The sequence below is a fragment of the Schistocerca americana genome, chromosome 7 (assembly GCF_021461395.2).
Source record: "Schistocerca americana isolate TAMUIC-IGC-003095 chromosome 7, iqSchAmer2.1, whole genome shotgun sequence".
Taxonomy (NCBI): domain Eukaryota; kingdom Metazoa; phylum Arthropoda; class Insecta; order Orthoptera; family Acrididae; genus Schistocerca; species Schistocerca americana.
The window spans coordinates 389886779-389913822 of record NC_060125.1 but is presented as its reverse complement, the minus strand read 5'-3'; the positions used below and the strand labels follow the sequence as shown (position 1 = coordinate 389913822).

The following is a 27044-nucleotide window of genomic DNA, read 5'->3' as shown; positions in this document are numbered from 1 at the left end:
GAAAATACTGTTTGTTGTATTTCTAATTTTGTATGTTCTGTTTATCACTTTTTTGTTATTTGCGATAAATATTTCTTTTTCACACATTACTGTTTAGCGTGGTACCCACTATAGCGTTGGTGGTTCCTTTCACGATACTGTGTTTGCATTCTGATAAACAATTAAAGTTATTCTTGTGATGATCAGTTATCTGATTTACCAGCTACTGAAAGTCATTGTTTGTTAAACAGTAAAATTCTACTAACTGTCCTTTAACAAGTGTCTTATTACAATAGAGATTTTTTCTGAAATTCGTTTCAAACATTCTGTGCATTGAATAAGGAAAGGTAACCCAAATCTAACTGAAGTTGCAGACAAAATAAATATGTTGCTCAACAAATCATAAGCCGGAAAATCCTTCTACTTTTTGACATCTATAGTAAAACAGCAGTTACAAGAGTTAGGAAGTGATGGTCTAGTGACACATGAGCAATTTAATGATACCATCACAGCTTTCTGTAATATCTACATTGAGTATAGTCATGAATGGTACGAACCATTTATGGACCCTCATCAGCCAATAAAATGGATCACCCTAAATAAAACCATCAGCAAGATTAGAGTTCAATAATTGTGTAGTTTTGTAAAATCTAGTGTCATGAACTTTATTGAGGATGAGAAAGAACTGTTTGATGGAAACTGTTTTGTAAGTAGTTAGGTCTACATACAATAGAAGTAAGGGACTCAAATTTGAAATTAATGTGTCAATGAAAATGGCAGGAAATATTTATTCATTTTCACAGGGAGTGAGTATATCCAAAACATTTTAGAAGCTTCGTTGAATTTTCATCAGCTATTCCAGGTCTAATGTGTTTATCGAAAGAATGTTTTCAGTAATTAAAGCTTTGTAAGAGTTAAAAAAAACTATAAAAACCACATATGTTAGTTTCTCTTGTACAGGCTTCTACGATTTGAAACTTAGTGCAAACACACATTTGGAGCGAATACACGCCACTAAAAATACTACTCATGTGCCACTGAGTCTGTACAATCATCCTCAATGTGAAATATATGAAATCTGTTTTCATATATATACATCCAAATTGTATGTGAAACATTGCTTTACCTCTCATCAATGGTATGGTAAATTACGTGAAAATAAATTAAGCCTATATTGTTGGTAGTTCTATGGTTTGCTGATTTTTGTTTGTTATTTTAAAAATATCATGAATTTGGTTAATAATAATATGGGGCTCCAGCCATGACAAAACTATTCTGCCAGGTGTGCAAGATAAACGAGACTGGCAAAATATGCTCAGACTTTAAAAGTATAATGTAATAATTCCAATTCCGAAGAAGGCAGGTGCCAACAGACACAAATTATTTGCAGAACAATGGAAAAACTGACAGAAACCAACATTGGGGAAGATCAGTTTGGTTTCTGGAGAAATTTAGCAACACAAGAGGCAATACTGCCCTTACAACTTATTGTAGAAGATAATTTGAAGAAAGGCAGACTACATTTATAACATTTGTAGATTTTGAGAATACTTTTTACAATACCGGCTAGATATGCTCTTTGAAATTCAGAAAGTAACAGGGATAGCATACAGTGATGAAGGATTATCAACTATTTGTACAGAAACCAGACTGCAGTTATCAGGGGCATAAAAGGGAAGTAGTTGAAAAGGATGAATCTTCGACAATACCAGGCACTTGTGTCAGTGAAATATCAGAAGAATCATTAACCAAACTTTGGCCAAAGATCTGAGACAAAATCCAGTAGCAAATAAGTCAGCAGTAATAGTTACACTCTGTACTCTATGTCTCAGTGAGAAGACTAGTCTGAAATATGTGTTGCTCTGATACCATTAACTTCACATTGTTCTCTTCCCTTTCTACTACACTATATTTCTGGGTGACATTTGTTGACTGATTTTCACATATAACTAAAGTATGCAATACATTTCTTGTTTTCCCAACAACTTGCTGCTAAGTAGTTTTTGATTACTAAGGAAGAAGCAGGTCTACTGGGAATGACTACCATTTTATGTGACAATATACTGTTCTTCCTTCTAGAAACTCCTGCAACTGCAGAAGAAAAAATTACATTTGACACAAATGATGTCCATCTAAAGAGCCCAGCAGAGATACTAATTAAGTGGGACAGTGCAAACTTGACAAGTAATTCAGCAGCACAACTGACAATATCTCTTTGGGGCTACCGAGAGTCCCGTAAGATGCCTGAGTTAGTGTATATTGATATACTGGAGGTAAGATCTTTCAATGCTATGTGATTGTATATTAAATCAGATATATGACATAGTCAACTAATAGTAATTTAGCAACTAGTAGTAGTTTCTAATTTGGTCTTACAACAGTTACAGTATTACATATAGCTTATGAACATTCACTACCATGTTTGGTGCAGCACAGTAACTGGAATAGTACTGCATAATTAATGTTGAAAAACAATCAGTCTTTTGTGATGTAGCCTATTCGACTAATGGAACACAGGAAAGCTATAAATTTGTTATCCTGCTCTTCAGTTAAACACCAACTGAATATTTCTCTCACAATTTGTGCAGCAAATGTTATGACAGAACAGTAAAAATTGCACATTCATCACACAGTTATAGTTATATGTTTCATAGGCCATATTCCTGTAAACTTTATGATGTAACATTCAATATTTGTATGACATAGACTCACATTAGAACAAGATATGAAATTTCTTCTTTTCATAATTCACAAACATAGTCAAAGACAGATAACTTTAAGAGCAGTAGGATTTATTTCCATCTACCATATTCATCTGGCTTTCATATAAGCTGGAAATTTTGCTAGCATTATGAGAAATCCGTTAATGAGCTGGGGTATGCACACACACAAAATGAAACACTCTCATCTAAATCCTATATAGCCTATTTGTCATAAAAATAGGTGGAATTGCAACGTTAACATAGTGCTGCTTGTAAACTCCTCTCATATATAAAAAGTATTAGATTGCTGACTAGCTTTTCTGACAACAATGACAGTACATCTGGTTACGTGTCAGTGCTTTTAGTTATATGATCAAATGAATACATTCAATTGAAGAATTTGAATTCTGTTACTAATCTGGTTGGTCATCAATTTCCTTCTGCTTCCTCCAGCTGTTTTCAAGAGTTGGCCAATGGGTTGTTTAGTTATTAAACTGGTCGCAAGATGTTTTCTATTTGTTCATTTCCAAAAGCCATATTATCTGCTTATTACTGATGTATATCTGTAACAATTTATAAAAACTCAGTTTGTTGTGCAACATTGCCAAGTGTCAAAGTGTAACAAGCATCACCGATGTCTCTCTGGCCGACTGACAAAGCACTTTCCCTTTCCTTGTACGCAAAAATAGATGCTTTCTGACGTGCAGGTAATGCCACATTTACAAGTCAATTCAACAATTTTGTTTTAATAACTTTGATTCTTTGAATTATATAATTGTTTGGTTTGTAGTATTTAGTTTTTATAATAAAGCAGATAACTGAAAACATAAGAAGAATTGACATAAGAAGAATTGACATTATGTCTTTAATTAAGCTAGCCAAATCTGGTCATAACTCATTATTTGAATCTATGTGTAATAGATGTGATTTAGAAGTGAATATGCAGTTGTGCAAAAAATGCCTTTGTTTGTGTGCACTAATAACCGTTTAAATAAAGTTATAACTCGTTCTACTTTTCCTCTGAGCATTATCTTACAAGGATATGGCATTTTTCTATTACGTGATAAAATTGGTTTAAGTATGGTGTGGATTATATCTCCTTGCACTGCCAAAGTTGTTGGTGTTTTTATACCTGATTTGGTTGAAAATTGGAAATTTAGTCATAATGTGAAGAAAATAGTGGAGTATCGATCTCTTCGTTAATGGTAAAAGAAGGTGTTCTGAGGTTTGTTTCATATGCTGTAGTGAATGGCATATTTACTGCATCATGTTGGATCAGGAAAATTCCCTGGCCATCTTGGAACCTTTTGAGCAACTTATAACAGAACTGCCTCTGTTTGCACTATACTGTCACTTGGAATGCATCACTGTTTCCCATTTCAGCCTGTGCTTTGTAATGGTACCCATACCACAATAAGTCCACCTCCATAGTTCAGAAGTTAATATGTATGGTTGCTATGCAGAGGACCTGCATTCAATTCCTTGAACTTGATTGGAGGAAATGGGATGCCCTCAGCCTCATGATGGCAGTTGAGGAGCCACTCGACTGAGAAATAGTGGCTTCAGGAACAAGAAAGACAACAATGGCTGAGGAGTTAGTGTGCTGATACTTCTACTAGAAAAAAAAAGAAAGATTGTGAAACATGTGGTGATTTTAACATTGATATGGGAAGAGAGACACAGAGAAAGCAAAAATTTGAGGAGCTTCTACTACAGTACAACATTAAGGCAACTGTTATGGAACCAACAAGAGTGACTTTGGAAACTGAGTCAATTATTGACATTATTATCACTGATATAGAGAGCAATGCACATACAACAAAGGTTCTACAAACAGGAATTTCTGATCATATTGGACAGCTTTGTGAAGCATATGGAAATCTTAACTCACAAAAGGAAGACAGAAGTGTAGAAAGAGATGTTAGACTTATCAGCCAACAAAATATCAACATCTTCAAAGTGATGTTAACAGAAGAACAGTGGATGGACACACTTCAAGCCCAGGGAACAGATGAAAAATATAATGCTTTCCAAGACAGACACTATAACACATTATTTCAGTTTAGCATTTCCAAAAACCAAGAGGAAAAGAAAAAATCTTTAAAATAAGCAGTGGACCATGAAGGAAGTAATAGAACAGAGAGCTACCTAAATAGAAATGAAACAGAGAGAAAATATTGAAACCTACAGGCAGCACCAGAAGAAATACAGGCAGTTGCTAAGACAAGAAAAATCAAAATCAGTTAATGAGTTTATTTCAAAATCAACAAATAAAATGAGAGCAGCTTGGAATGTAATTAACTCTGTCATGGGCAAGAAAAAATACTCACAGAAAACAAACGAAATAGAAACTATGACAGTAAATAACAAAATCATCACAGATAATACAAAAATTGCCAACATCCTGAACAATAACTACACAGATGCAATAGAAAAACTAAAGCATGGATAAATAGCCAAGGAACTCACCAAACTATTGTGACAGATAAACCAAGCCACTCATTGTTCCTGAAACCAGTGTCTGAAAAGGAACTGACAAATGTTATTAAAAAGCTAAAAGCAAAAAAGTCTGCTGGACATGATGAAGTGACAAACTACCTAATCAAGCAGGTGGCAGCAGAAATAATTATGCCACAACTGGATATTGCCAACTGCTCTTTCCAAGAAGGAGTATTTCCAGATAAACTCAAATTAGTTAAAGTAGTCCCTGTATACAAAAAGGGAGAGCACGATGACCCTAACAACTACAGGCCAGTATCTTTAGTATCAGGCTTCTCCAAAGTATTAGAAATTCTCATGTTAAACAGAATAACTGCTTATTTGGAAAAACATAATGTAATAACTCCAGCACAGCATGGGTATCAGAAAGGGAAATCAATGGAAAGAGCAACTGAATCATTAACAGATTCATCCGTACAGGCCTTGGACAACAAGTTGGCAGTGTCTGGAGTTTTTCTTGTTCTATCCAAGGCATTTGACACAGTTGATCATGCAGACCTAGTAAAGAAACTTGAGAGTAATGGTATTCGTGGACATGCAGCAAACTGGATAACATCATATCTAAGTAACAGGAGGCAATATGTAGCCATAAATAACTTATACAGATCAGAAGTTAGAAGCATTACATATGTTGTACCTCAAGGATCTGTAATGGGACATATTCTCTTCAATTTATTTGCGAATAATATACAAACATGTGAAAATGAAATCAAAATACTTTATGCAGATGATATGACTGAGCTAAATGTTTCCAACAATTTGGAGGCACTTGAACAAAATACATTATATTAGTCAGTAGTACAGCACAATGGCTCTCTAAAAATGAATTAATTATTAATCTGAAAAGAAAGACCTATGTACATGGTCCTCAAAAATAAACATAGATGGATGTTTTCTTATATGAAAAAGAACTGGAAGAAATAGCTTCAGTTAAGTTTTTGGGCATTACAATAGACAGTGAACTAAACTGGAAACAGCAGATAAACTCTGTTTCCAGTAAGCTAAGCTCAGCGATATTTATAATGAAACAACTGGCTCGGTATACTCACCGAGACCTGTTGTGCATTGCCTATCATGGACTTTTTGAAACATACATGCGGTATGGAATCACAGTATGGGGTAATATTCACATTACAGAAGCACGCCCTTGAATAATATTGAAAAAGAAGCAAAAAGAATTGTGTAAAAGTTGTTTCAAAGAACTAAACATTCTAATGTTTGCATTATTGTATATATGCAAGACCACTGTGAGTGCATTATGTGATCACACAAAACTGGAGACTAATTTTAATATTGTGTGACTACGACATCCAGTCGGGTAGACCGTTTGCCGAGTGCAAGTCTTTTGATTTGACGCCACTTGCGCATCGATGGGGATGAAATGATGATGATTAGGACAACACAACACCCAGTCCCTGAGTGGAGAAAATCTCTGACCCAGCCGGGAATTGAACCCGGGCCCTTAGGACTGACATTCTGTCTCGCTGACCACTCAGCTACCAGGGACGGACACTGGAGCGTAATGAGACTGTTCATGCACACAACACAAGGAACAGAAAACAACTGGGGTGCATTTCACGTACACTTAAGATTTTTGAAATGAGTAATAGTAGTTTAAAGATTCATAACTCAAACAGTTCAGGCATAACCATTTGCTAAACATACATCACTAACTTTATGACAACTGTGCATAAACAGGATAACAGCAGCAAGCATCGCAAGTCTGACATCAATGTAGTGTTGCATGTTATTGTAATTGTTCATAACTAAACACCAAAATTGAAAGTTGAACTTTGTGAGACAGTTATTGGACAACGACAATACATAATTCATGGAATACAACATTTTGAAAACCAGTGCTAGAATACTGAGTAAATAAATTAGAATATCTGGAACAGGGCCTAAAGTGGTTTTGATTCCTTGACCCAGCACTAGGAAATATGAATTTGCTAATTGAAAACTTAGTTATTAGTGCAGCCTGTAATTTATTATCTAATGAATTAAATAAATTTCTGCTATGTGTGTAGATAGCCTTCTATGAATGTGGGTGTGTTTTCTACTTTAGAAGAAGTAATTTGTCTGGAAAATTAAATATTTTAGTGGTCTTTTTCATTTTATCTATCTGCAACTAAAAGCATCCTCTATGTAGTGAGTAGCATTATCTTTTTAATTAAATTAGTATAATTATAATATAATAATATGTAGTATAGTATATAATATAATAATAATAATAATAATAATAATAATAGAAGTAAATTAAAGTGTAACAGGAAATGATGCGAAACGATTCAAATTCTGTATATCTGACAGGAATCAGAGGGTGAATGGTAGACATCTTTTGAATTATCCATACATACTGTGACTGCCAGCTACCCAACTGCTACACCAGTATGGCATGGTCTAACCAACCGCAGTGGAGTTTGGCACAACCTATGGCCACTTGCTGGCCACCAAATTCCAGTGCCAATCCAGTGCAATCTATCTTTTCTGTGTGATCTTTTGCTGTGTTTCCCGATGCACCCCTCTAAACATTATTTCTGTACCAAAAAATCTGGTCTTTTCAGCTTAATGTCTGATATGTCCTGCATCACAGATCTTTTAAGTGCCCATAGATTTCCCCTGCCACTATTGGTGTACTGTTTTCCTTGAAGTACAACACACAATTATGCTGTAGAGCACTACTGAGATCAGGCCACCCACTGTGATTCCAGGCCAGCACAAGCTAATGCTGCCAGGAGTCCAGAACAAGCTACTGCCAACTTCTTAAACAGGATGTGATGCAGAATATATCAATTATTAAGCTGCAAAATACTAATGCGAATTCTTTACAGACAATTGGAAAAACTAGTAGAAGCCGACCTCGGGGAAGGTCAGTTTGGATTCCATACAAATATTGGAACACGTGAGGCAATACTGACCCTACGACTTATCTTAGAAGCTAGATTAAGGAAAGGCAAATCTACGTTTCTAGCATTTGTAGACTTGGAGAAAGTGTTTGACAATGTTGACTGGAATACTCTCTTTCAAATTCTGAAGGTGGCAGGGGTGAAATACAGGGAGCGAAAGGCTATTTACAATTTGTACAGAAACCAGATGGCAGTTATAAGAGTCAAGGGACATGAAAGGGAAGCAGTGGTTGGGAAAGGAATGAGACAGGGTCGTAGCCTTTCCCCGATGTTATTCAATCTTTATATTGAGCAAGCAGTAAAGGAAACAAAAGAAAAATTCGGAGTAGGTATTAAAATCCATGGAGAAGTAATAAAAACTTCAAGGTTTGCGATTGTAATTCTGTGAGAGACAGCAAAGGACTTCGAAGGGCAGTTGAATGGAATGGATAGTGTCTTGAAAGGAGGATATAAGATGAACATCAACAAAAGCAAAATGAGGATAATGGAATGTAGTCGAATTAAGTCGGTTGATGCTGAGGGAATTAGATTAGGAAATGAGACAGTTAAAGTAGTAAAGGAGTTTTGCTATTTGGGGAGCAAAATAACTGATGATGGTCGAAGTAGAGAGGATATAAAATGTAGACTGGCAATGGCAAGGAAAGCGTTTCTGAAAAAGAGAAATTTGTTAACATTGAATATAGATTTAAGTGTCAGGAAGTCATTTCTGAAAGTATTTGTATGGAGCATAGCCATGTATGGAAGTGAAACACGGACGATAAGTAGTTTGGACGAGAAGAGAATAGAAGCTTTCGAAATGTGGTGCTACAGAAGAATGCTGATGATTAGATGGATAGATCATGTAACTAATTAGGAGGTATTGAATAGGATTGGGGAGAAGAGAAGTTTGTGGCACAACTTGACAAGAAGAAGGGATCGGTTGGTGGGACATGTTCTGAGGCATCAAGGGATGACCAATTTAGTACTAGAGGGCAGCGTGGAGGGTAAAAATCGTAGAGGGAGACCAAGAGATGAATACACTAAGCAGATTCAGAAGAATGTAGGTTGCAGGAGGTAATGGGAGATAAAGAAGCTTGCACAGGATAGAGTAGCATGGAGAGCTGCATCAAACCAGTCTCAGGACTGAAGACCACAACAACAACAAGCTGATAAGACAGATTTTTTGGTACAGAGTTGATGCTTAAGGCAAACAATCCTGTAGCGGAACTTCTGCAACTGAGCATTGTTATAGACATGAAAATTACTGCTTCAGGTGTAAGGTTTTTATTTTTTTAATATTATGACCAGTTGCAGGCTTACAAATTCCCATCATCAGGTCCAAACAAGTGAAGTGTGACAAAAATAATTTTTACGTACACATGTATGCATAAAACAGTGAAAACTAATGCAGACATCATATATACAATTCTAACACCGCTTGAGCTAATACTTAAAAAAAAAAAAAGGGAGAGAGGAACAAGTCACAGTACCTTGGTGACAACTAAAATAAAACAAAGAAACTGGTCAGGTGAAGAAGCATGGTATAAGATAAGAATTAGAACACCTAGGTCATGTGCTGTGACCCCAAGTGCCATGAGACTGGGTAGAGCAAAGGCAACCACTGCAAGTGAGTGTTGAGCACAGAGAGTCGCACACAAATGAGGGAGCTAAATTGGTAAACTTTGGTGTTACGATACTATGGCCATCTGTTAGGATGACTGAAAGTGAATGACATGAGGCTGATGTGCCCAGCTTTTCACATTTAAACTGAGATTTTTAAATGGAGGATCAGAGGCAAAATATTATAAAGTGTTGTAAATGTCATGAAAGGAGCAGAGAAAAGCATAATAAGACAAATTTAATGGCTTACTGAAGACATTAAAATAAGAAAACAAAATGAGTAAGTAATAAATTCACTAAATAAAAAAAGCTGGTAGCTCAAAGAGACCTGTGCAGAATAAAAACTAAATGAACATTAAGTTTTTTCCTGCAGGTGATAGGCAGCTGCAGTTTAGTGCTATACGTTTAGCAAAGTTCCAGTAGTATGCCATAATCAATTTTCTTGATGAGTAGTTTCACATTAGTTTTTGCTGGTTTAGATACAGGGTCTCAATTATTGAACTATACAAAATAAAATCATTATAACTTCTGAACAGTTTGTATTAGGACATCAAACTGCACTGTTCGCCATGGGGCATGATAGGAATGCACATGCCCTCGAACCTTCTTGCTGTTTTCCATTTGCATGAAAAAAGCAAAACTGGTGCATTTTGAGGACTGAGAATCCACATTTCATTACCGAGAAGCCTCTTCACCCTCCTTGAGTGTTTGTGTGGCGTGCAATACCGAGTCACAGAATAATCGGCATGATGGCATGGTGTCTACCGAATGGTATGTGAAGGTTTCAGAAGATGATTTCATCCCCATTATCCAAAGAACCCTGATTTTGATAAGATGTGGTTCATGCAAGATGGAGCTCGACACCATGGAAGCAGGAGAGTGTTTGATGTCCTGGAGGAGCACTTTGGGGACCGCATTCTGGCTCTGGGGTACCCAGAGGCCACTGGCATGGGCCTTGATTGGCCACCATATTCTCTGTATATGAACACATGTGACTCCTTTTTGTGGGGCTTTGTGAAAGACAAGTTGTGCAGCAATAACCCTAAAACCATTGCTGAGCTGAAAACACCAATTCAGGAGGTGATCGACAGCACATATGTTCCAACACTTTGGCGGGTTGTGCAGAATTTTGCTATTCGTCTGCGCTACATCATCAACAATGATGACAGGCATATTGAACATATCATAACCGAAATCTGAAGCGATGTTTACATGTTGAATAAAGTGTGTACAGGCCATAGTTTGTAACTAATTTACGTTTCTTTTTTTTTCATATTGTTCAATAATTGTCACACCATATATCTACTGTATTAGTTCTTGTGGTTTTTATGATTGTAATCTAATTTTTTTTATTTATATCATGTAGACTGGTACACCAAATGCTGGATCATTCACTATTGCACCAGCAAATTTTCGCAACAGGAACAATTACCTGGTGACAGATGCACATTTTGGCTTTATACAGATCAACCTAACCAATCCTGAGATATATGCTGGTTCATCAATCTCACCGTAAGTAGTTTGTCTGATGCAGTATGATACTCTTTTTTACAGAATAATACAACAGGCAATGAGCAGCTAAATTCTACTTTTATAAATATATCTGGTGTATTTGTTATTTCTGACAAGGATATACAAAAACTTTCTCAAATTGAAACAGAAAAAAGAAGGCATTAGTAATCTTACAGACTATACGGTGGTATATGACAAGTATCTTCTCACCAGAAATTGGCAGATAATGACAGCTGTACACAAAAGCCAAGAGGGATTATGCAAATTTTCACAGATGATTGCAATTATAATGTATATCAGACATGGTTCAAAATCTAGCTTACAAACTAAGATGTAGTGGATAACTTTTTGATAAAAAATAACAGCTGATAGAGAGGAGACATTGTACGTATCATCCTCTCTTCATGTTTTGTTTCCACATTTGCCCTTCTTCTATTTCATTTCGTTTTTATTTGTCCCTACCTGATATCTCTCACTCCATTATTGAACTGTCTTTTACACTTTGTAGGTCTGTTTGAAGTTTTAATGACAGTTATTGCCTTAAATTGTGTGCAAGAGATAAAAAGCATGGAGATAAGATGCATTCTGAGCATATTTTTTTTGAAAACTTTCACCATGTTAAAGAACCCATTTAAGAATTTATGCAAGAAATGTAACATTTTGGGGTCTAATGACATTTTACCAAGGTCTTCTTTAAGGCTTCCCTCGTAATGAATTCTGCCAATTTTTGCAAGACTGTTGCTTATGGCAATCCAATTCATCATGTATATCTTAACCGATGACAGGAGGGTAATATTGGGCGTGTGTAATGAGTTTTGGATCCCACCAGAGCACGGAAGTTCACAGTCCGTTGCTAGAAGGAATGCATGCATGTCACATGGCTATACACAGCTAGCAGCAGCATGGATCAATCACCCAATGCTGCTAGTCGCATTGCAAACACTGACATGGAGGTGTCAAAAGAAGAGCAAAGAGGTGTTGTTCATTTTCTGACAGTGGAAGGAGTAGGAAGAAAGGACATTCATTGACAAATGTCACAAGTGTACAGTGAACACTGCACATCCATTGCAAGGGTCAAGGCGTGGCACCAATGCTTGAGGGAAGGACGGGTGTCATTAGTCAATGATGCACAGTCTGGAGCACCACACTACATTACCATTGACATTATCCAGCTGGTGGATGCATTCATTATTGAGGACTGCTGAGAGACAGTGAAAGCCATAGCCCTCATGTTCAGACTGAGTGTTGGAAGTATTCACACCATCATAAAGGAACAACTGCACATGCACAAAGTGTGTGCCTAATGGGTGCCCCACAGTCTTCAACCACACCAGGAAGCATGTCAAATGGTCCACTGTCTTGCTCATCTGCTGCACTACGCTTGGGAAGGGAATGTGTTCCTGGCATGAGTGGTGGCTGGAGATGAGTCATGGTGTCATCACTTTGAACAAGAATCAAAACGACAAAGTCTCAGGTGGAAGCATCCAGGGTCACCACCAGCAAAAAAAGCCAAGGCCATCCAGAGGAGAGCAGGAAAGGTTATGCTGACATTCTTCTTTGACCAAGATGGCACCCTTCTGATTCACTTCCTGCAGCACAGGACAACAGTGAATGCCCAGCGTTACTCACAAACCTTGACCACCCTTCGCCAAGCGATCAAATCAAAACTACTAGGCAATGTCACCCCTGAGGTCATTCTGCTCCACGACAATGCAAAGCCTCATGTGGCCAACACAAGCCTCATAAGGCCAACACAGTTGCGGCACTCCTGCAGAAAATTCAAATGGGAGATTCTCGGCCACTCTCCATACATTCTGGGCCTCTCTCCCTGTGATTACGCCATTTTTGGTCCCCTTAAAAAGGCTCTGTGGGGCAAATGATTCACCTCAGATAACGACGTCCGGCTGTACATTCGGATCTGGTTAATATCACAGCCCTGGTAATTTTATGAGACAACCATTCACAACCTTGTGGAAACAAGTGTCTCAACAGCCAGGACCAGTACTTCTAACATACAGGTACTGGTTTCTGTAATCATGCCTCCAGCTCATTTCTTTTTGAATGCCCCTTATAGTTCTATCAGCAACAGTAACCTGCCTATTTGAGGAGACATGACTGTTGAGGCCAGACTATATTGGCACCGTGACAAAAGTGGACACAAAAATTGGAGACTACAGTGGCTCAGAGGACTTTTTCGGTTTTGCTTCATTGGATTTCCTTTGTGTCTTCCTCCATTTTTCACAACAGATATGGATCTTTGTTCCACTAAGTGAGGATGCAAAGAATTCTTCTGTTTCATGGACCCTGACATATGTGCTTCAGTTTATGTAAATATTTGTAACCTTGATGGTTCCAGGAATTCTCCTGTGTCAGTACAGCAACTTTGTTTTTAATTTCATTCTTAAATTCTATGCCTCTAGTCCTCTTTCACTTTTCATTAAAGCCTTTTAAAGTTCAGAGACAGTGGTTACCCAATATCTGGTTATTAAAATGTTTTGTGGTCTGGGTTAGTAATTCATTTTATCACTACTGCAAAGTTCTTTCCCTGCTTTTAGATGCATGAAAGGTCCTCAAACCTCTGTGCATGTAAAGGGGGAAGTATCTTAAAAATATTCCTCTATCTTTTCTGATAAAATTAAGTTTTTGATATGAGAGTACCTTGATAGAATTCTTAAGCTGCTTTTTGTTGGAAAGCTGTTGTTTCTGGAATGCTCTTAGAATGCCTAAAATGTGTAATAGCCAGTGTTTCACCTTAATGAATGAGGCCTAGTGTCCACTGATAACATATACCACGTTGATTCCAAAGTACATCCAAACAAAGCTCAAATGCGGTCCTAAGACTAATGGAATTGAGGTGTGCCAAGATGTTGCCCACTAAGACTAATGGAATTGAGGTGTTCCAGGATGTTGTCCACAGATCTTTCTTCTACTTTTGCCTGCATCCCTCTTGGAGATTGGGGATTATCTTCTGTTAGTGGTTTTAATATTCTGTACTTTTTGGAGATTCAGGTAGTGAAGTCAAGAGCATTGATACACACAGTGATCCACTTCTCACAGTTCTTGTTGAAAAATAATGTTGGTCTACCTAGTAAGATGATTTACAGTCCTCAGTCAGTCAGGATTCAATTCTGCAAGAAAACATAACAATGCTGAAAAATATTTTAACATCTCAGTAACTCATCTATAAATGACAAAAAAGAAGAATGGCAGGTATACTTTATTAATGTGAACTTATCTTCTTTTTTATGGAGATAGTTTCAGCCATTCAAAGGAGTAGATGTAGAATGCAACTGGTAGTAGAATATTGTTTTAGTGGAGATATTTTGGGAAATACTATCAAAGTTCTTGGCAATATCATAGAAAATAATACTGGACACTTTTTCTTATATATAGCAAAATAAGCTTTCATACTTTTCCATTACAATTCTTAGCAGAACAAAAACTAAGAAGCTTTCAACAGCTAAAAATCGACAAGACAGGTTTGTATACTAGTACAAGTCACAGCCCCAAAAACCCGAAAACACTGATACTGTAAGATGAGTATATATAAGATCAAATAAGATTAATGCAGGTGTATACAAGAAACAGTTATATATGTGACAAGATATTTATTTCAATCAATATGCCATCTCCACTTTCCAGCCTTGACAGAGCATTCGGTGTTGATTAAGTGCCATGTATAGTTTTTCGGTATGTCATCATTTGGATGCATATAGAGGGATATACAAGTACAAAAATGTTTAGGGAAATTCAGGGATACAGAAATACAAGTCGCTGAAGAATGAAATAAATAGGAAGTGCAGAGAAGCTAAGATGAAATGGCTGCATGAAAAATGTTCAGAAATTGGAAAAAAAATGATTGTCGGAAGGAATGACTCAGCATATAGGAAAGTCAAAGCAACCTTCAGTGAAATTAAAAGCAAGGGTGGTAACATTATGAGTGCAATGGGAATTCCACTGTTAAATGCAGAGGAGAGAGAAGATAGGTGGAAAGAGGACATTGGAGGCCTCTATGGGGGAAAAATTTGTCTGATGTTATAGAAGAAGAAATTGGAGAGGATTTAGATGAGATAGGGGATCCAGTATTAGAACCAGAATTTAAGAGAGTTTTGAAGGACTTAAGATCAAATAAGGCAGAAGGGATAGATAACATTCAATCAGAATTTATAAAGTCAGTGGGGGAAGTGGCAACAAAATGACTATTCACATTGGTGTGTGGAATGTGTGAATCTGGAGCCCTGCCATCTGACTTCCAGAAAAATGTCATCCACACAGTTCCGAATACTGAAAGAGCTGACAAGTACAAGAATTACTCCACAATCAGCTTAACAGCTCAAGCATCCAAGTTGGTGACAAGAATAATATACAGAAGAATGGAAAATAAAATTGAGGATGTATTAGATGATGAACAGTCTGGCTTCTTAAGGCACCATAGATGCAATTCTGATGTTGCAGTTGATAATGGAAGCTAGATTAAAGAAAAATCAAGACCCCCTTGACAACATCAAATTTTTGCAAGGTGTTCAAAATCCTGAGAGAAATAGGGGTAGCTATAGGGAGATACAAGTGATATACAATATGTACAAGAGCCAAGAGGGAATAATAAGAGTGAATGACCAAGAACAAAGTGCTCAGATTAAAAAGGGTGTAAGACGGGTTTGTAGTCTTTTGTCCGTACTGTTCAATCTGTACATCAAAGAAGCAATGATGGGAATAAAAGAAAGGTTCAGGAGTGGAATTATCAATCAAAGTGAAAGGATATCAGTGATATGATTCACTGGTGACATTGCTATCCTGAGTGAAAGTGAAGAAGAATTGTCTGATCTGCTGAATAGAATGAACAGCCCAATGAGTACAGAATATGGACTGAGAGTAAATTGAAGAAAGACAAAAGTAATGAGAAGTAGCAGAAATGATAACAGTGAGAAACTTAACATCAGGATTGATGATCACAAAGTAAACAGAGTTAGGGAATTCTGCTACTTAGGCAGCAAAATAACCAATGACAGATGGAACAAGGAGGGCATCAAAAGCAGAATAACACTGGCAAAAAGAGCATTCCTGGCCAAAAGAAGTCTATGAGTATCCAACATAGGCCTTAATTTGAGGAAGAAATTTCTGAGAATATACGTTTGGAGCACAGCATTTATGGTACTGAAACATGGAGTGTGGGAAAACCAGAACAGAAGAGAATCGAAGCATTTGACATGTGGTGCTACAGATGAATTTTGAAAATTAGGTGGATTGATAAGGTAAGGAATGAGCAGGTGCTTTGGAGAATTGGAGAGGAAAGGAATATGTGGAAAACACTGACAAGGCGAAGGGACAGGATGATAGGACATCTTTTAAGACATCAGGGAATGACTTCCATGGTGCTAGAGGGAGCTGTAGAGGGCAAAAACTGTACTGGAAGACAGAGATGGGAATACATCCAGCAAATAATTGAAGATGTAGGTTGCAAGTGCTACTCTGAAATGAAGAGGTTGGCACAGGAGAGGAATTCATGGCGGATTGCATCAAACCAGTCAGAAGACTGATGACCCAAAAGAGAAAAGAAAAGAAAGAGGGATGTGGGATCAGCAGACCTATCTTCCAGCAGTTTTTGGCTTCCCATACCTTGAGCCTCTTCCTTTCGCTCAAGTAGCTCCTCAGTTGGCATCAAAATGCTGAGTGCATTCTGTTCCAGTCCTCCCACCAGGGAAAAATCTGTGACAATACACAGTCACATTTTCCAATTTCATTGGTATGTTTAATGTCTATTGTCTCCCATAATCCTTTTGCCTTTAGTCTATTGCTCATAAGATTGATGCTATTATTGCTTGTAATATGTAACTTAGCTGCATCTATACTCTGCAAATCACTGTGAAGTGCATGGTAGAGGGTACTATTTACTTGCTAGTATGTTTTAAGCAGATATAATTTCAAAATCAGAAGTAAAAATTTAAGTACAAGACTATATGAAACAAAAGAGAAAAGTCTGCTTACTAATTACCAGATCACTGGAGAATGTTTTCAGGCAGGGAGCTATAAAACAGAAGTAACACCTCTAGCTTTTCAGACATTTTAGTCAGTTTCAGGATCAAGGAGCAAGATAGAACAGAAATTTGAAAAAAATATATAAAGAAAACTTTACTGCATTGTGTCAGATAAGAAAGTAACTGAAATGTTAATAAATCTGGAGATTTGGTGTTATTCTTTTCATTTTCCTTCTGCCAAACTTAATAGTCCAGTCAATGAAAGAAAATTAGGCAGAGAAACCGTGTAGTCAGAAAGCTTTGCACCATCCTAGGAGGGAGTGTCATAAACAACATACTAAAAATCTTAACTGATGGGGTTTGAGCATTGGGGTAGCAGGCATTTAGAGGTCACTTTTATATGTTTTTCTTGAAGGATTCAGAAACCCCTGTTCCTAGTGGAAACACTTTGCAGTACAAAACTAAACTACATTAAATTTTGTACAGAAAAAGCCCTATTCATTTTCTCTCTAGGACTAACAGTTTCAGTCTTGCAGGAGATGGAAAAATGGCAGATTATTAAAAATGTTGTTTTAACAACATAAAATTACTGTTTAGCTTTAACTGAAGTGTTTTAAAAACAAGTAGTAAATGTTTGTACAACATCTAAGTACAGCAGAACCATATTAAGGGTACATTGTGTTTAGGGAATAGGGAATGTAACAGGATAAGGCTGATACGTGTGGGGTAGAAGCAAGAGAGAAAGTAGGTCATCGAACTGTGTTCATGTATTTCCCTCCTTCATAGGTGCACAAACTGAAGACTGAGCTAGTGATGATCCATTCTGCCTATCCCACTATGTCACAAGAAGCAGCTACAGTGTGTTTCACAAAGGTATACCAACCTCTACAGCACTTCTTACGAAATTGTGGTGACACAGTGTGCAGATATGTCCAGGGGTGTATATTTCCCACAAAAGGCATTAACTCTATGTGGAAGGTCAAGTATGAATTACTAATCATGCTGACATAAGTAACAGATATGGATGGATTCCTTATAAATCTCTGCACGCTGTTCTGTACTGGTAGAGGGAAAATTAATTTTTACAAGGATCCCCTTGAGAGCGAGGTCACAGAAGGCCAATGATGTTTACGGTATTTGATGCCCCACATATTGTCTGCTGGCAACAGGGGTGGAACTGGAGGTATCCAGTGGTGACAGCAGCATGAGGCTACAGAGTGTAGTTGAACTGCTTAGTCAACAAGTAATTTACAGTAGCACTAGTGATGTTGATACAAAGCAGAGCAATGGCAACAGTAAGTAAAGTAAACATTTCATTACATCTACAGTAACAGTTGCCATAATTAACATTTCATCAGTAAGGAACCCAAGATATTTTGCAGAGTGAGAAAGAAGTGTCAGATGAAATATTAGCATTTCTACAAGATGATTCAATGGAATGTGTGGTGTCATGTATGCTTCACTGGGTGGACATCGTACATGGAGAGTACATTGACAACAATATGTGCTTAACAAGTGAAAGTGATATTGAAACAGGTGTTGAGCTATGTAGTTCATCATCCTTGTTAGAGAGAGAGCCACAAATCCTGCCTCCAAGGACTATAGTAATTAACAATCATTATCCAAGGAGTGGGAACTAAACATAATTATGGAAATGGTAGAGCATCAACAGTATAATAAAAAAAAAAAAAAAAATTACAAACAAATTTTGAATAATATGATCATATAGTACATACAAAAAACTCTGATAGTCAAGGGAGGACAAAGTGTACTTGTTAAAAAAAACTGGTGATACAGTTTACAGGATGGGCTTGATCCTGACCTGCCATTTTATGCACGTGAAATTGTATACAGCATAGATCACAGTGATTTCAAGGGAAGTAGTTGGTGGTTGCATAACCGCAAACGGTGCTACAGAATTGGAAGACACAAGATAATAAAATTTCAAACATAGCATCAGCTTGATGATGCGTAGCAAATTGTGAGTCAGCCTGAAAATTTGTAACTGAGATAAACAAACTTATCCCATCACATAGTAAGGAGTTTGTTTTCCACTCTGACCAATCTGGATTTGAAGAGAAATGCATATGAAAGAAACTGTGGAAATTAGAGGTACCAAGAGAGTTGTATCAATATCAACTTAACACATTTGTATAAGTTGTTCTACTGTTAATCTGGATAGTAAATTGTCAGGGAAATTATTTATTTTGCTGCAAAAAGTTGGAGGTGTGATTCTTGTGCCTAGTGTTCAAAACCTTTTGTTTAACCCATCCAGTACCTCACAGAGATAAGAGATTTTCAGTTGTTAAATGGCTTCTAAAGCTGAGCTGTACATTTGATAGCAAATTGTGTGACATAAAATGATCAATTATCCTTACATACACAAGCTTTTCAATAACTTTAGCAAACAATTATGGCATACAGATAAGTCTAAATTATCTACATTATCCTTTTCTCCCATTTTCTAAAGTGGTTTTACTACTGAGTACTTTAATCATTCCTAAAGGAAAAATAACAAATATGGCTAAATACAGGGCTAACATGTGCAGCACAGTACTTTAACATTCTGCTAGGCACTCCATCATATCCATGAGAGTCCTCAGTCTTCAGTGATTTAATTATTGACTCAATCTCACCCTTGTATGTATCACAGAGGAGTATTTCAGACATCAATCTCCAAAAGGCAATTGCCAAAGAGTTATATGATGCCCTGTAGAAACCATATTTTTAAATTCACCAGCAATGCTCAGAAAATGATTGTTAAATGCTGTACATATATCTGATTTATCAGTAACAGAAATATTTTTACTATGAACTGACTTTATATCATCAACCTTATGCTGCTGATCAGACACTTCCTTCACAACTGACCATATGGTTTTAATTTTATCCTGTGAATTAGCTATTCTGTTTGCATACCACATACTCCTTGCCTTCCTAATAACATTTTTAAGCACCTTACATTACTACTTTTAATGGGCTACTGTAGCTTGATTGTGACCACTTCTGATATTTTGATATAATTACCTCTTTGTTCTACATGATATCCTTATCCAGTAGTCAGCCACCTAGGTTGCCTTTTACTGGTAGTACCCCGTTTAGAATGTTCTAATGGAAAACAACTCTCAAAGTGCATGAGAAATGTGTTAAGGAAAGCATTATATTTGTCATATATGTTTTTGGCACTATAAACATGCTACCACTCTTGTTCCTTGACTAGGTTTAAAAAACTCTCTATTGCCATTGGCTTAACTTTCCTACATAGTTTGTAATTATATGTGGCATTTGTTTTAGCACAAACGCCTTTTAGTGTTAAAATTTGTGCATCATGGTCTGAAAGTCTGAAAGGCCATTCACCCTTTTACTGACAGAATGCCCATCTAGTAATGAAGAATGAATAAAAATATTGTCTATGGCTGTGCTACTGTTCCCCTGCACTCTATTCAGTAAAAAACACAGTCTGCTTCAGATAATATGAATTTAGGATTTCTACCAATATCCTTTTTCTTGCACCATCATATACAACATTAATATTGAAGTCACCACATATAACGTCCGCCCCTGGTAGCTGTGTGGTCAACGCGACAGAATGTCATACCTACCGGCTCGAACTTCATTCCCGGCTGGGTCGGAGATTTTCTGCACTCAGGGTCTGGGTGTTGTGTTGTCCTTCTCATCATTATTTCATCCCCATTGACACGCAAATTGCCGAAGTGGCGTCAACTCAAAAGACTTGCACCAGGCGAACGGTCTACCCGACGGGAGGCCCTAGCAACACGGTGTTTCCATACCACATGTAACTGATGAAATATTAAAATATCTGAATTTCTGTAACACCTAGGTGATCTGCTTCTGTTGTGGAGGAATGCAATTTAAGCCACTGGTTCTCTTCAGATGTTGAAAGATGTAAGACTGGGGTGATGCATTTTATACCTATTATGCTATGAAAACTATTCCAAACAGTGACAGTGGAGACAATGAAGTCATTGTCAAGTACATGTTGTCAGTGAGCTATGCTTGGGAGGGGGGGGGGGGGGGAGTGTCTTCAGTCAGTAGGCTAATTACACTTCCAGCTGTTGAGCTTTCTCACATAGTAGCTCTCTTAACAACAGCAAATAATTACTCACTTAATAAGCTGTATATAGCCCTACTATATAAACATGCTTTCAGTGAAGTTATTTTGTCTACTCACACAAGAGGACTGGACAGCAAATAGACTGAAAATCAAGCAATACTCATAGTAGGGAAAGTTGTCTTTTCAGGAAGAACACTACCGCTGCCATGCATGCTGGCTAAGAAACAATTTCTCCTCCAACAGAGTAGAACACTGTGCAGAGATGTACACACATCTGTCCATATGTGTTTCTTGTATTAGTGTTACTAGTAACTCATTTCTTCATTCCATGTAGTGTTAATGCATCTTTTGAAAAATAAACACACTCTGTTGCCAGAGCTGCATGAGGAGCACTGTAGAGGTATAACTTTGTGAAACATCCTGGAGCTGATTCTTGTGATGTACTGGGATAGATAGAGTGGTGAATCACCTGTTCAATTTTCAATTTGCAACCCTCGGAACTGCATGAACACAATCTGATGGCCTACCTTCCCTCTCACTTCTACCCCGCATAATCCTCACTTCACCCTGTTACACCCCTAGAACTCAATTTTTCCCTTAATACAGGTTTGCTGTACTCTTAGATGTACAAAAATTTAATATTTGTCTTTAACCCACTTTATCTAAAAGTAAAACTAAATTTTACACCATTAAAATAGTATTTTTAATAATCTGCAATTTTTCCATCCCATGCAAGGCTTTAACAATTACTTCTAGAGAAAAAATGAATAGGGCCTTTTTTGCAGGAAACTTAATTTAGTTTGATTTTGTGCTGCAAAACATTTTCATTAGAAACACTTGTTTTCGAAGTAATCAAGAAAAACATAAAAAAGTGACTTTTAAACACCCTCTCCCCCAATCCCAACACTCATACCCCATCAGTTAGGATTTTTAGTATGTTGGTCATGACATTCCCTCCTAGAATTGTCACAAAAGTTACAACTACAGTTTCCCCCCCTATTTTTAATCTTTATTCACTGGGCTACAGTGAGTGTTTTATTTTTAGAAATTTTATATGAGGGAAACATTCCACGTGGGAAAAATATATCTAAAAATAAAGATTATGTAACTTACCAAACGAAAGCATTGGCATGTTGATAGACACACAAACACACACACAAAATTCAAGCTTTCACAACCAATGGTTGCTTCATCAGGAAAGAGGGAAGGAGAGGGAAGGACGAAAGGATATGGTTTTTAATGGAGAGGGTAAGGAGTCATTCCATTCCCGGGAGCGGAAAGACTTACGTTAGGGGTAAAAAAGGACAGGTATACACTTGCACACACACACATATCCATCCGCACATATACAGACACAAGCAGACATTTGTAAAGGCAAAGAGTTTGGGCAGAGATGTCAGTCGAGGTGGAAGTACAGAGACAAAGATGTTGTTGAATGACAGGTGAGGTATGAGCGGCGACAACTTGAAATTAGCGGAGGTTGAGGCCTGGTGGGTAACGGGAAGAGAGGATATACTGAAGGGCAAGTTCCCATCTCCGGAGTTCTGACAGGTTGGTGTTAGTGGGAAGTATCCAGATAACTCGGACAGTGTAACACTGTGCCAAGATGTGCTGGCCGTGCACCAAGGCATGTTTAGGCACAGGGTGATCCTCATTACCAACAAACACTGTCTGCCTGTGTCCATTCATGCAAATGGACAGTTTGTTGCTGGTCATTCCCACATAGAAAGCTTCACAGCGTAGGCAGGTCAGTTGGTAAATCACGTGGGTGCTTTCACACGTGGCTCTGCCTTTGATCGTGTACACCTTCCAGGTTACAGGACTGTAGTAGGTGGTGGTGGGAGGGTGCATGGGACAGATTTTACTCCGGGGGTGGTTACAAGGGTAGGAGCCAGAGGGTAGGGAAGGTGGTTTGGAGATTTCATATGGATGAACCAAGAGGTTGCCAAGGTTAGGTGGATGGCGGAAAGACACTCTTGGTGGAGTGGGGAGGATTTCATGAAGGATGGATCTCATTTCACAGCAGGATTTGAGAAAGTCGTATCCCTGCTGGAGAGCCACATTCAGAGTCTGATCCAGTCCCGGAAAGTATCCTGTCACAAGTGGGGCACTTTTGGGGTTCTTCTGTGAGAGGTTCTGGGTTTGAGGGGATGAGGAAGTGGCTCTGGTAATTTGCTTCTGTACCAGGTCGGGAGGGTAGTTGCAGGATGGGAAAGCTGTTTTCAGGTTGTTGGTGTAATGGTTCAGGGATTCCGGACTTGAGCAGATTCGTTTGCCACGAAGACCTAGGCTGTAGGGAAGGGACCGTTTGATGTGAAATGGGTGGCAGCTGTCATAATGGAGGTACTGTTGCTTGTTAGTGGGTTTGATGTGTACGGATGTGCGAAGCTGGCCATTGGACAGATGGAGGTCAACGTCAAGGAAAGTGGCTTGGGATTTGGAGTGCAATCGTTGGTTGCAAAAGCTTGAATTTTGTGTGTGTGTTTGTGTTTGTTTGTGTGTCTATCAACATGCCAATGCTTTCGTTTGGTAAGTTACATCATCTTTGTTTTATATGTATATATATAATAGAGGGAAACATTCCACGTGGGAAAAATATATCTAAAAACAAAGATGATGAGACTTACCAAACAAAAGCGCTGGCAGGTCGATAGACACACAAACATACACACAAAATTCAAGCTTTTGCAACAAATGGTTGCTTCATCAGGAAAGAGGGAAGGAGAGGGAAAGACGAAAGGATGTGGGGATGGATGTGTGTGTGTGTGCGAGTGTATACCCCTTTTTTTCCCCTAAGGTAAGTCTTTCCGCTCTCGGGATTGGAATGACTCCTTACCCTCTCCCTTAAAACCCACATCCTTTCGTCTTTCCCTCTCCTTCCCTCTTTTCTGATGAGGCAACAGTTTGTCGCGAAAGCTTGAATTTCATGTGTATGTTTGTGTTTGTTTGTGTGTCTATCGACCTGCCAGCACTTTCGTTCGGTAAGTCACATCATCTGTGTAATAGAAGGAAACATTTCACGTGGGAAAAATTATATATAAAAACAAAGATGAGGTGACTTACCGAACGAAAGCGCTGGCAGGTCAATAGACACCCAAACAAACACAAACATACACACAAAATTCAAGCTTTCGCAACAAACTGTTGCCTCATCAGGAAAGAGGGAAGGAGAGGGGAAGACGAAAGGAAGTGGGTTTTAAGGGAGAGGGTAAGGAGTCATTCCAATCCCGGGAGCAGAAAGACTTACCTTAGGGGGAAAAAAGGACAGGTATACACTCGCACACACGCACATATCCATCCACACATACAGACACAATATGTCTGCTTGTGTCTGTATATATATATATATATATATATATATATATATATATATATATATATATATATATATATATATATATATATATATATATATATATATATATATATATTTAAAATGTCCTTTGTTTGAAATTTCAAATTTTTGGTTAATATGTAATGTGAGCCCATATTTATTCAACACTGTAGGTCACATTACATATTCCACGTTAACTGTGATGGCTTCTACACAAATAAGAATTGTCACTGAATAACAGATAAACTGATGCATAAACTGGCCAATATGAATTGAATTATGTAGATTTTGTTCCACTGTATATGCATTTGTCATTTTTTGTAGTGTAGTCATTGTCTGATGGCTAATTGTTTCAGTGTCATATGGAGTCGTCCTATTCCTCTTGGGTGGTACTTTGGTCCACAATGGGAAAGACAGTATGGTACAGACTGGCCTGCAAATATGTGTGATAATTGGTTAATGAACGATCGCTACTTGAAGAGCTTTGCAAATGACATCCCACAATGTCCTTGTGATCTGGAGCATGCTCTTGTTGATAAGGGCCGCTTCATGCCAGACTACGACTGTGATAAGGATGCCAATCATAAGTGTTTCTACCATGAGGGTGCAGTACACTGTCTTCGATCAGGAATTCCAAGGTCTGTGTAAAATATTTCTATGTAATAGAGAAGATAAGTGATCAGTGACTTTGATTAATGAATCAAGATTTTCAGACAATGTGCCACTTTATATGGTCACATATCATTTATTTATACTGGAAAAATATTTGTAGATACACTTCAAATGAAACAAAGTGATTCTGATAATGTAAATCACTAGAAATAAATACTAATCATGACAGAGTATACTAACAGCCTAAGAGTTTATGCATTTTTTTTTAAAGCAACCAGTTTTGATGGACATGGCCTAGCTTTAGCTGAGTGGACATTGTATAGAAATGGAACAAAGTAGTTTCAATCAGATATCAATAAAAAGTATAATTACTTCTTCATATAAAACACATCTCAGTGTAATGCTGCATACTCAACAATTCACTGCAGCTTAACAAATCATCTAGTTCAGTTGTGAATGAAAGCTTTGAGCAGTTACAGATAACTTCCAGATTATTTTAGTACAGAATCAAGTACCCACAATACAATTGTTGTAATAATGTTATCTGTATTCTCCACACACTCATCCATTCGATTTAAAAGTTTGTTAACTATTGTGTCAGTATACTAACAACATGTTGTCAAAAGACTCAAAGCAAAGTGGCTGATGGGACTAAATCAAATGACATCAACAGGCATTGACTGGTTTCCGGTTGCGGGTGAAGGTAGTTGGCAGACAACTTTATCTTTAGTGTGTTTTTGTCTATGAAGGCAGAAGTGAGACACTGAGATGACCCACCTAATACAGAGTTTTATTTATCATTTCATTTTGAAGCTTTAGTTGTGTTTGCACATAAAAATAACTGGATTTCAGGTCCACCCATTATCCAAACATCAAACATGTTATGTGTTAATGCATAGCAGTAATGACACAAAAGTTGATGGTGAGTCACTAGAAGGACCAGGTACAGCCTCTTCACTCAATTTTGTAAATAATATTATCAGTCACTATGAAAAATACCTCACACGAATCAACACTAAATTCACAATGGCTACTTATTGCTGTGGTGCACAGCACTGTTACGTAGCTAAGGTTTGCAGTTAGTGTAAACATTCTGTAGCAACATGAAGTCAGCCGGCTTTCACTGATCACAGAGCAGCCAAGTTAAGGTGTGCAATCTATAGTGCTCTTTTTATGTTACTGTATATTGGTGGCTTGCCATCTGCAATTAAATGATGTTGCTGTGAGTTTGGTAGGCTAGGTAACAAATCAGTTTATCCATAAATTTAATTTAGTTTATGGAAATATTTCAAGACTGTATTTTTTCATTGCCTACAGTTAGTTTCAAAATATCCATTTGAAACTAATTGTAAGCAATCTCAAAATATATGCACAAATCATTTTTGCACAACAAAATTGTGTTTATAGATAAAGTGATTTACTAACTCACCAACCAAACACACAGTAACTTCTTTTAGTAGTCGAAGAAAAGCTACTAATATGCAGTAATGTAAAGAGAATTACAAATTACTTAGAATTACGAATGATTTAGGAATAAAGGAGACAGCTCAATGAAAGACAGAAGTGCTGTGTCATTGATAGGTACACAAACAGAAGGTACAGAGCTTTGCTAGCTTTCACAATGAGCTTCCTTTTTCAAGATTGTAGGAGAAATATGCTCTCAAACACATGACACTCATTCACATGCACACCTGTCTCCCTAAATTGTGTTCAGTTGACATAACGATGACGCAGTGCTTCTGCCTCTCAGCGAGACATATCCTTCATTCCTAAATAATTCATAATTCTCAGTCAGAACTTTCCACACATTAGTAATGTAAAGATAGTTGTACAGAACTCAACAGTACAAAA

The 27044-nt window shown here is 37.5% G+C and overlaps 1 protein-coding gene across 1 annotated transcript in view; it reads left to right on the top strand.

The window, feature by feature from the left end:
* The window catches only part of LOC124622221 (protein mesh), a 264311-nt gene that overhangs the window by 116202 nt on the left and 121065 nt on the right, over positions 1 to 27044 (top strand). Inside the window, exons 8-10 of the mRNA XM_047147873.1 lie at positions 2059 to 2252; positions 11052 to 11197; positions 24938 to 25219. Of these exons, the coding sequence (XP_047003829.1) occupies positions 2059 to 2252; positions 11052 to 11197; positions 24938 to 25219 (622 nt within the window). The remainder of the gene's footprint in view (positions 1 to 2058; positions 2253 to 11051; positions 11198 to 24937; positions 25220 to 27044) is intronic.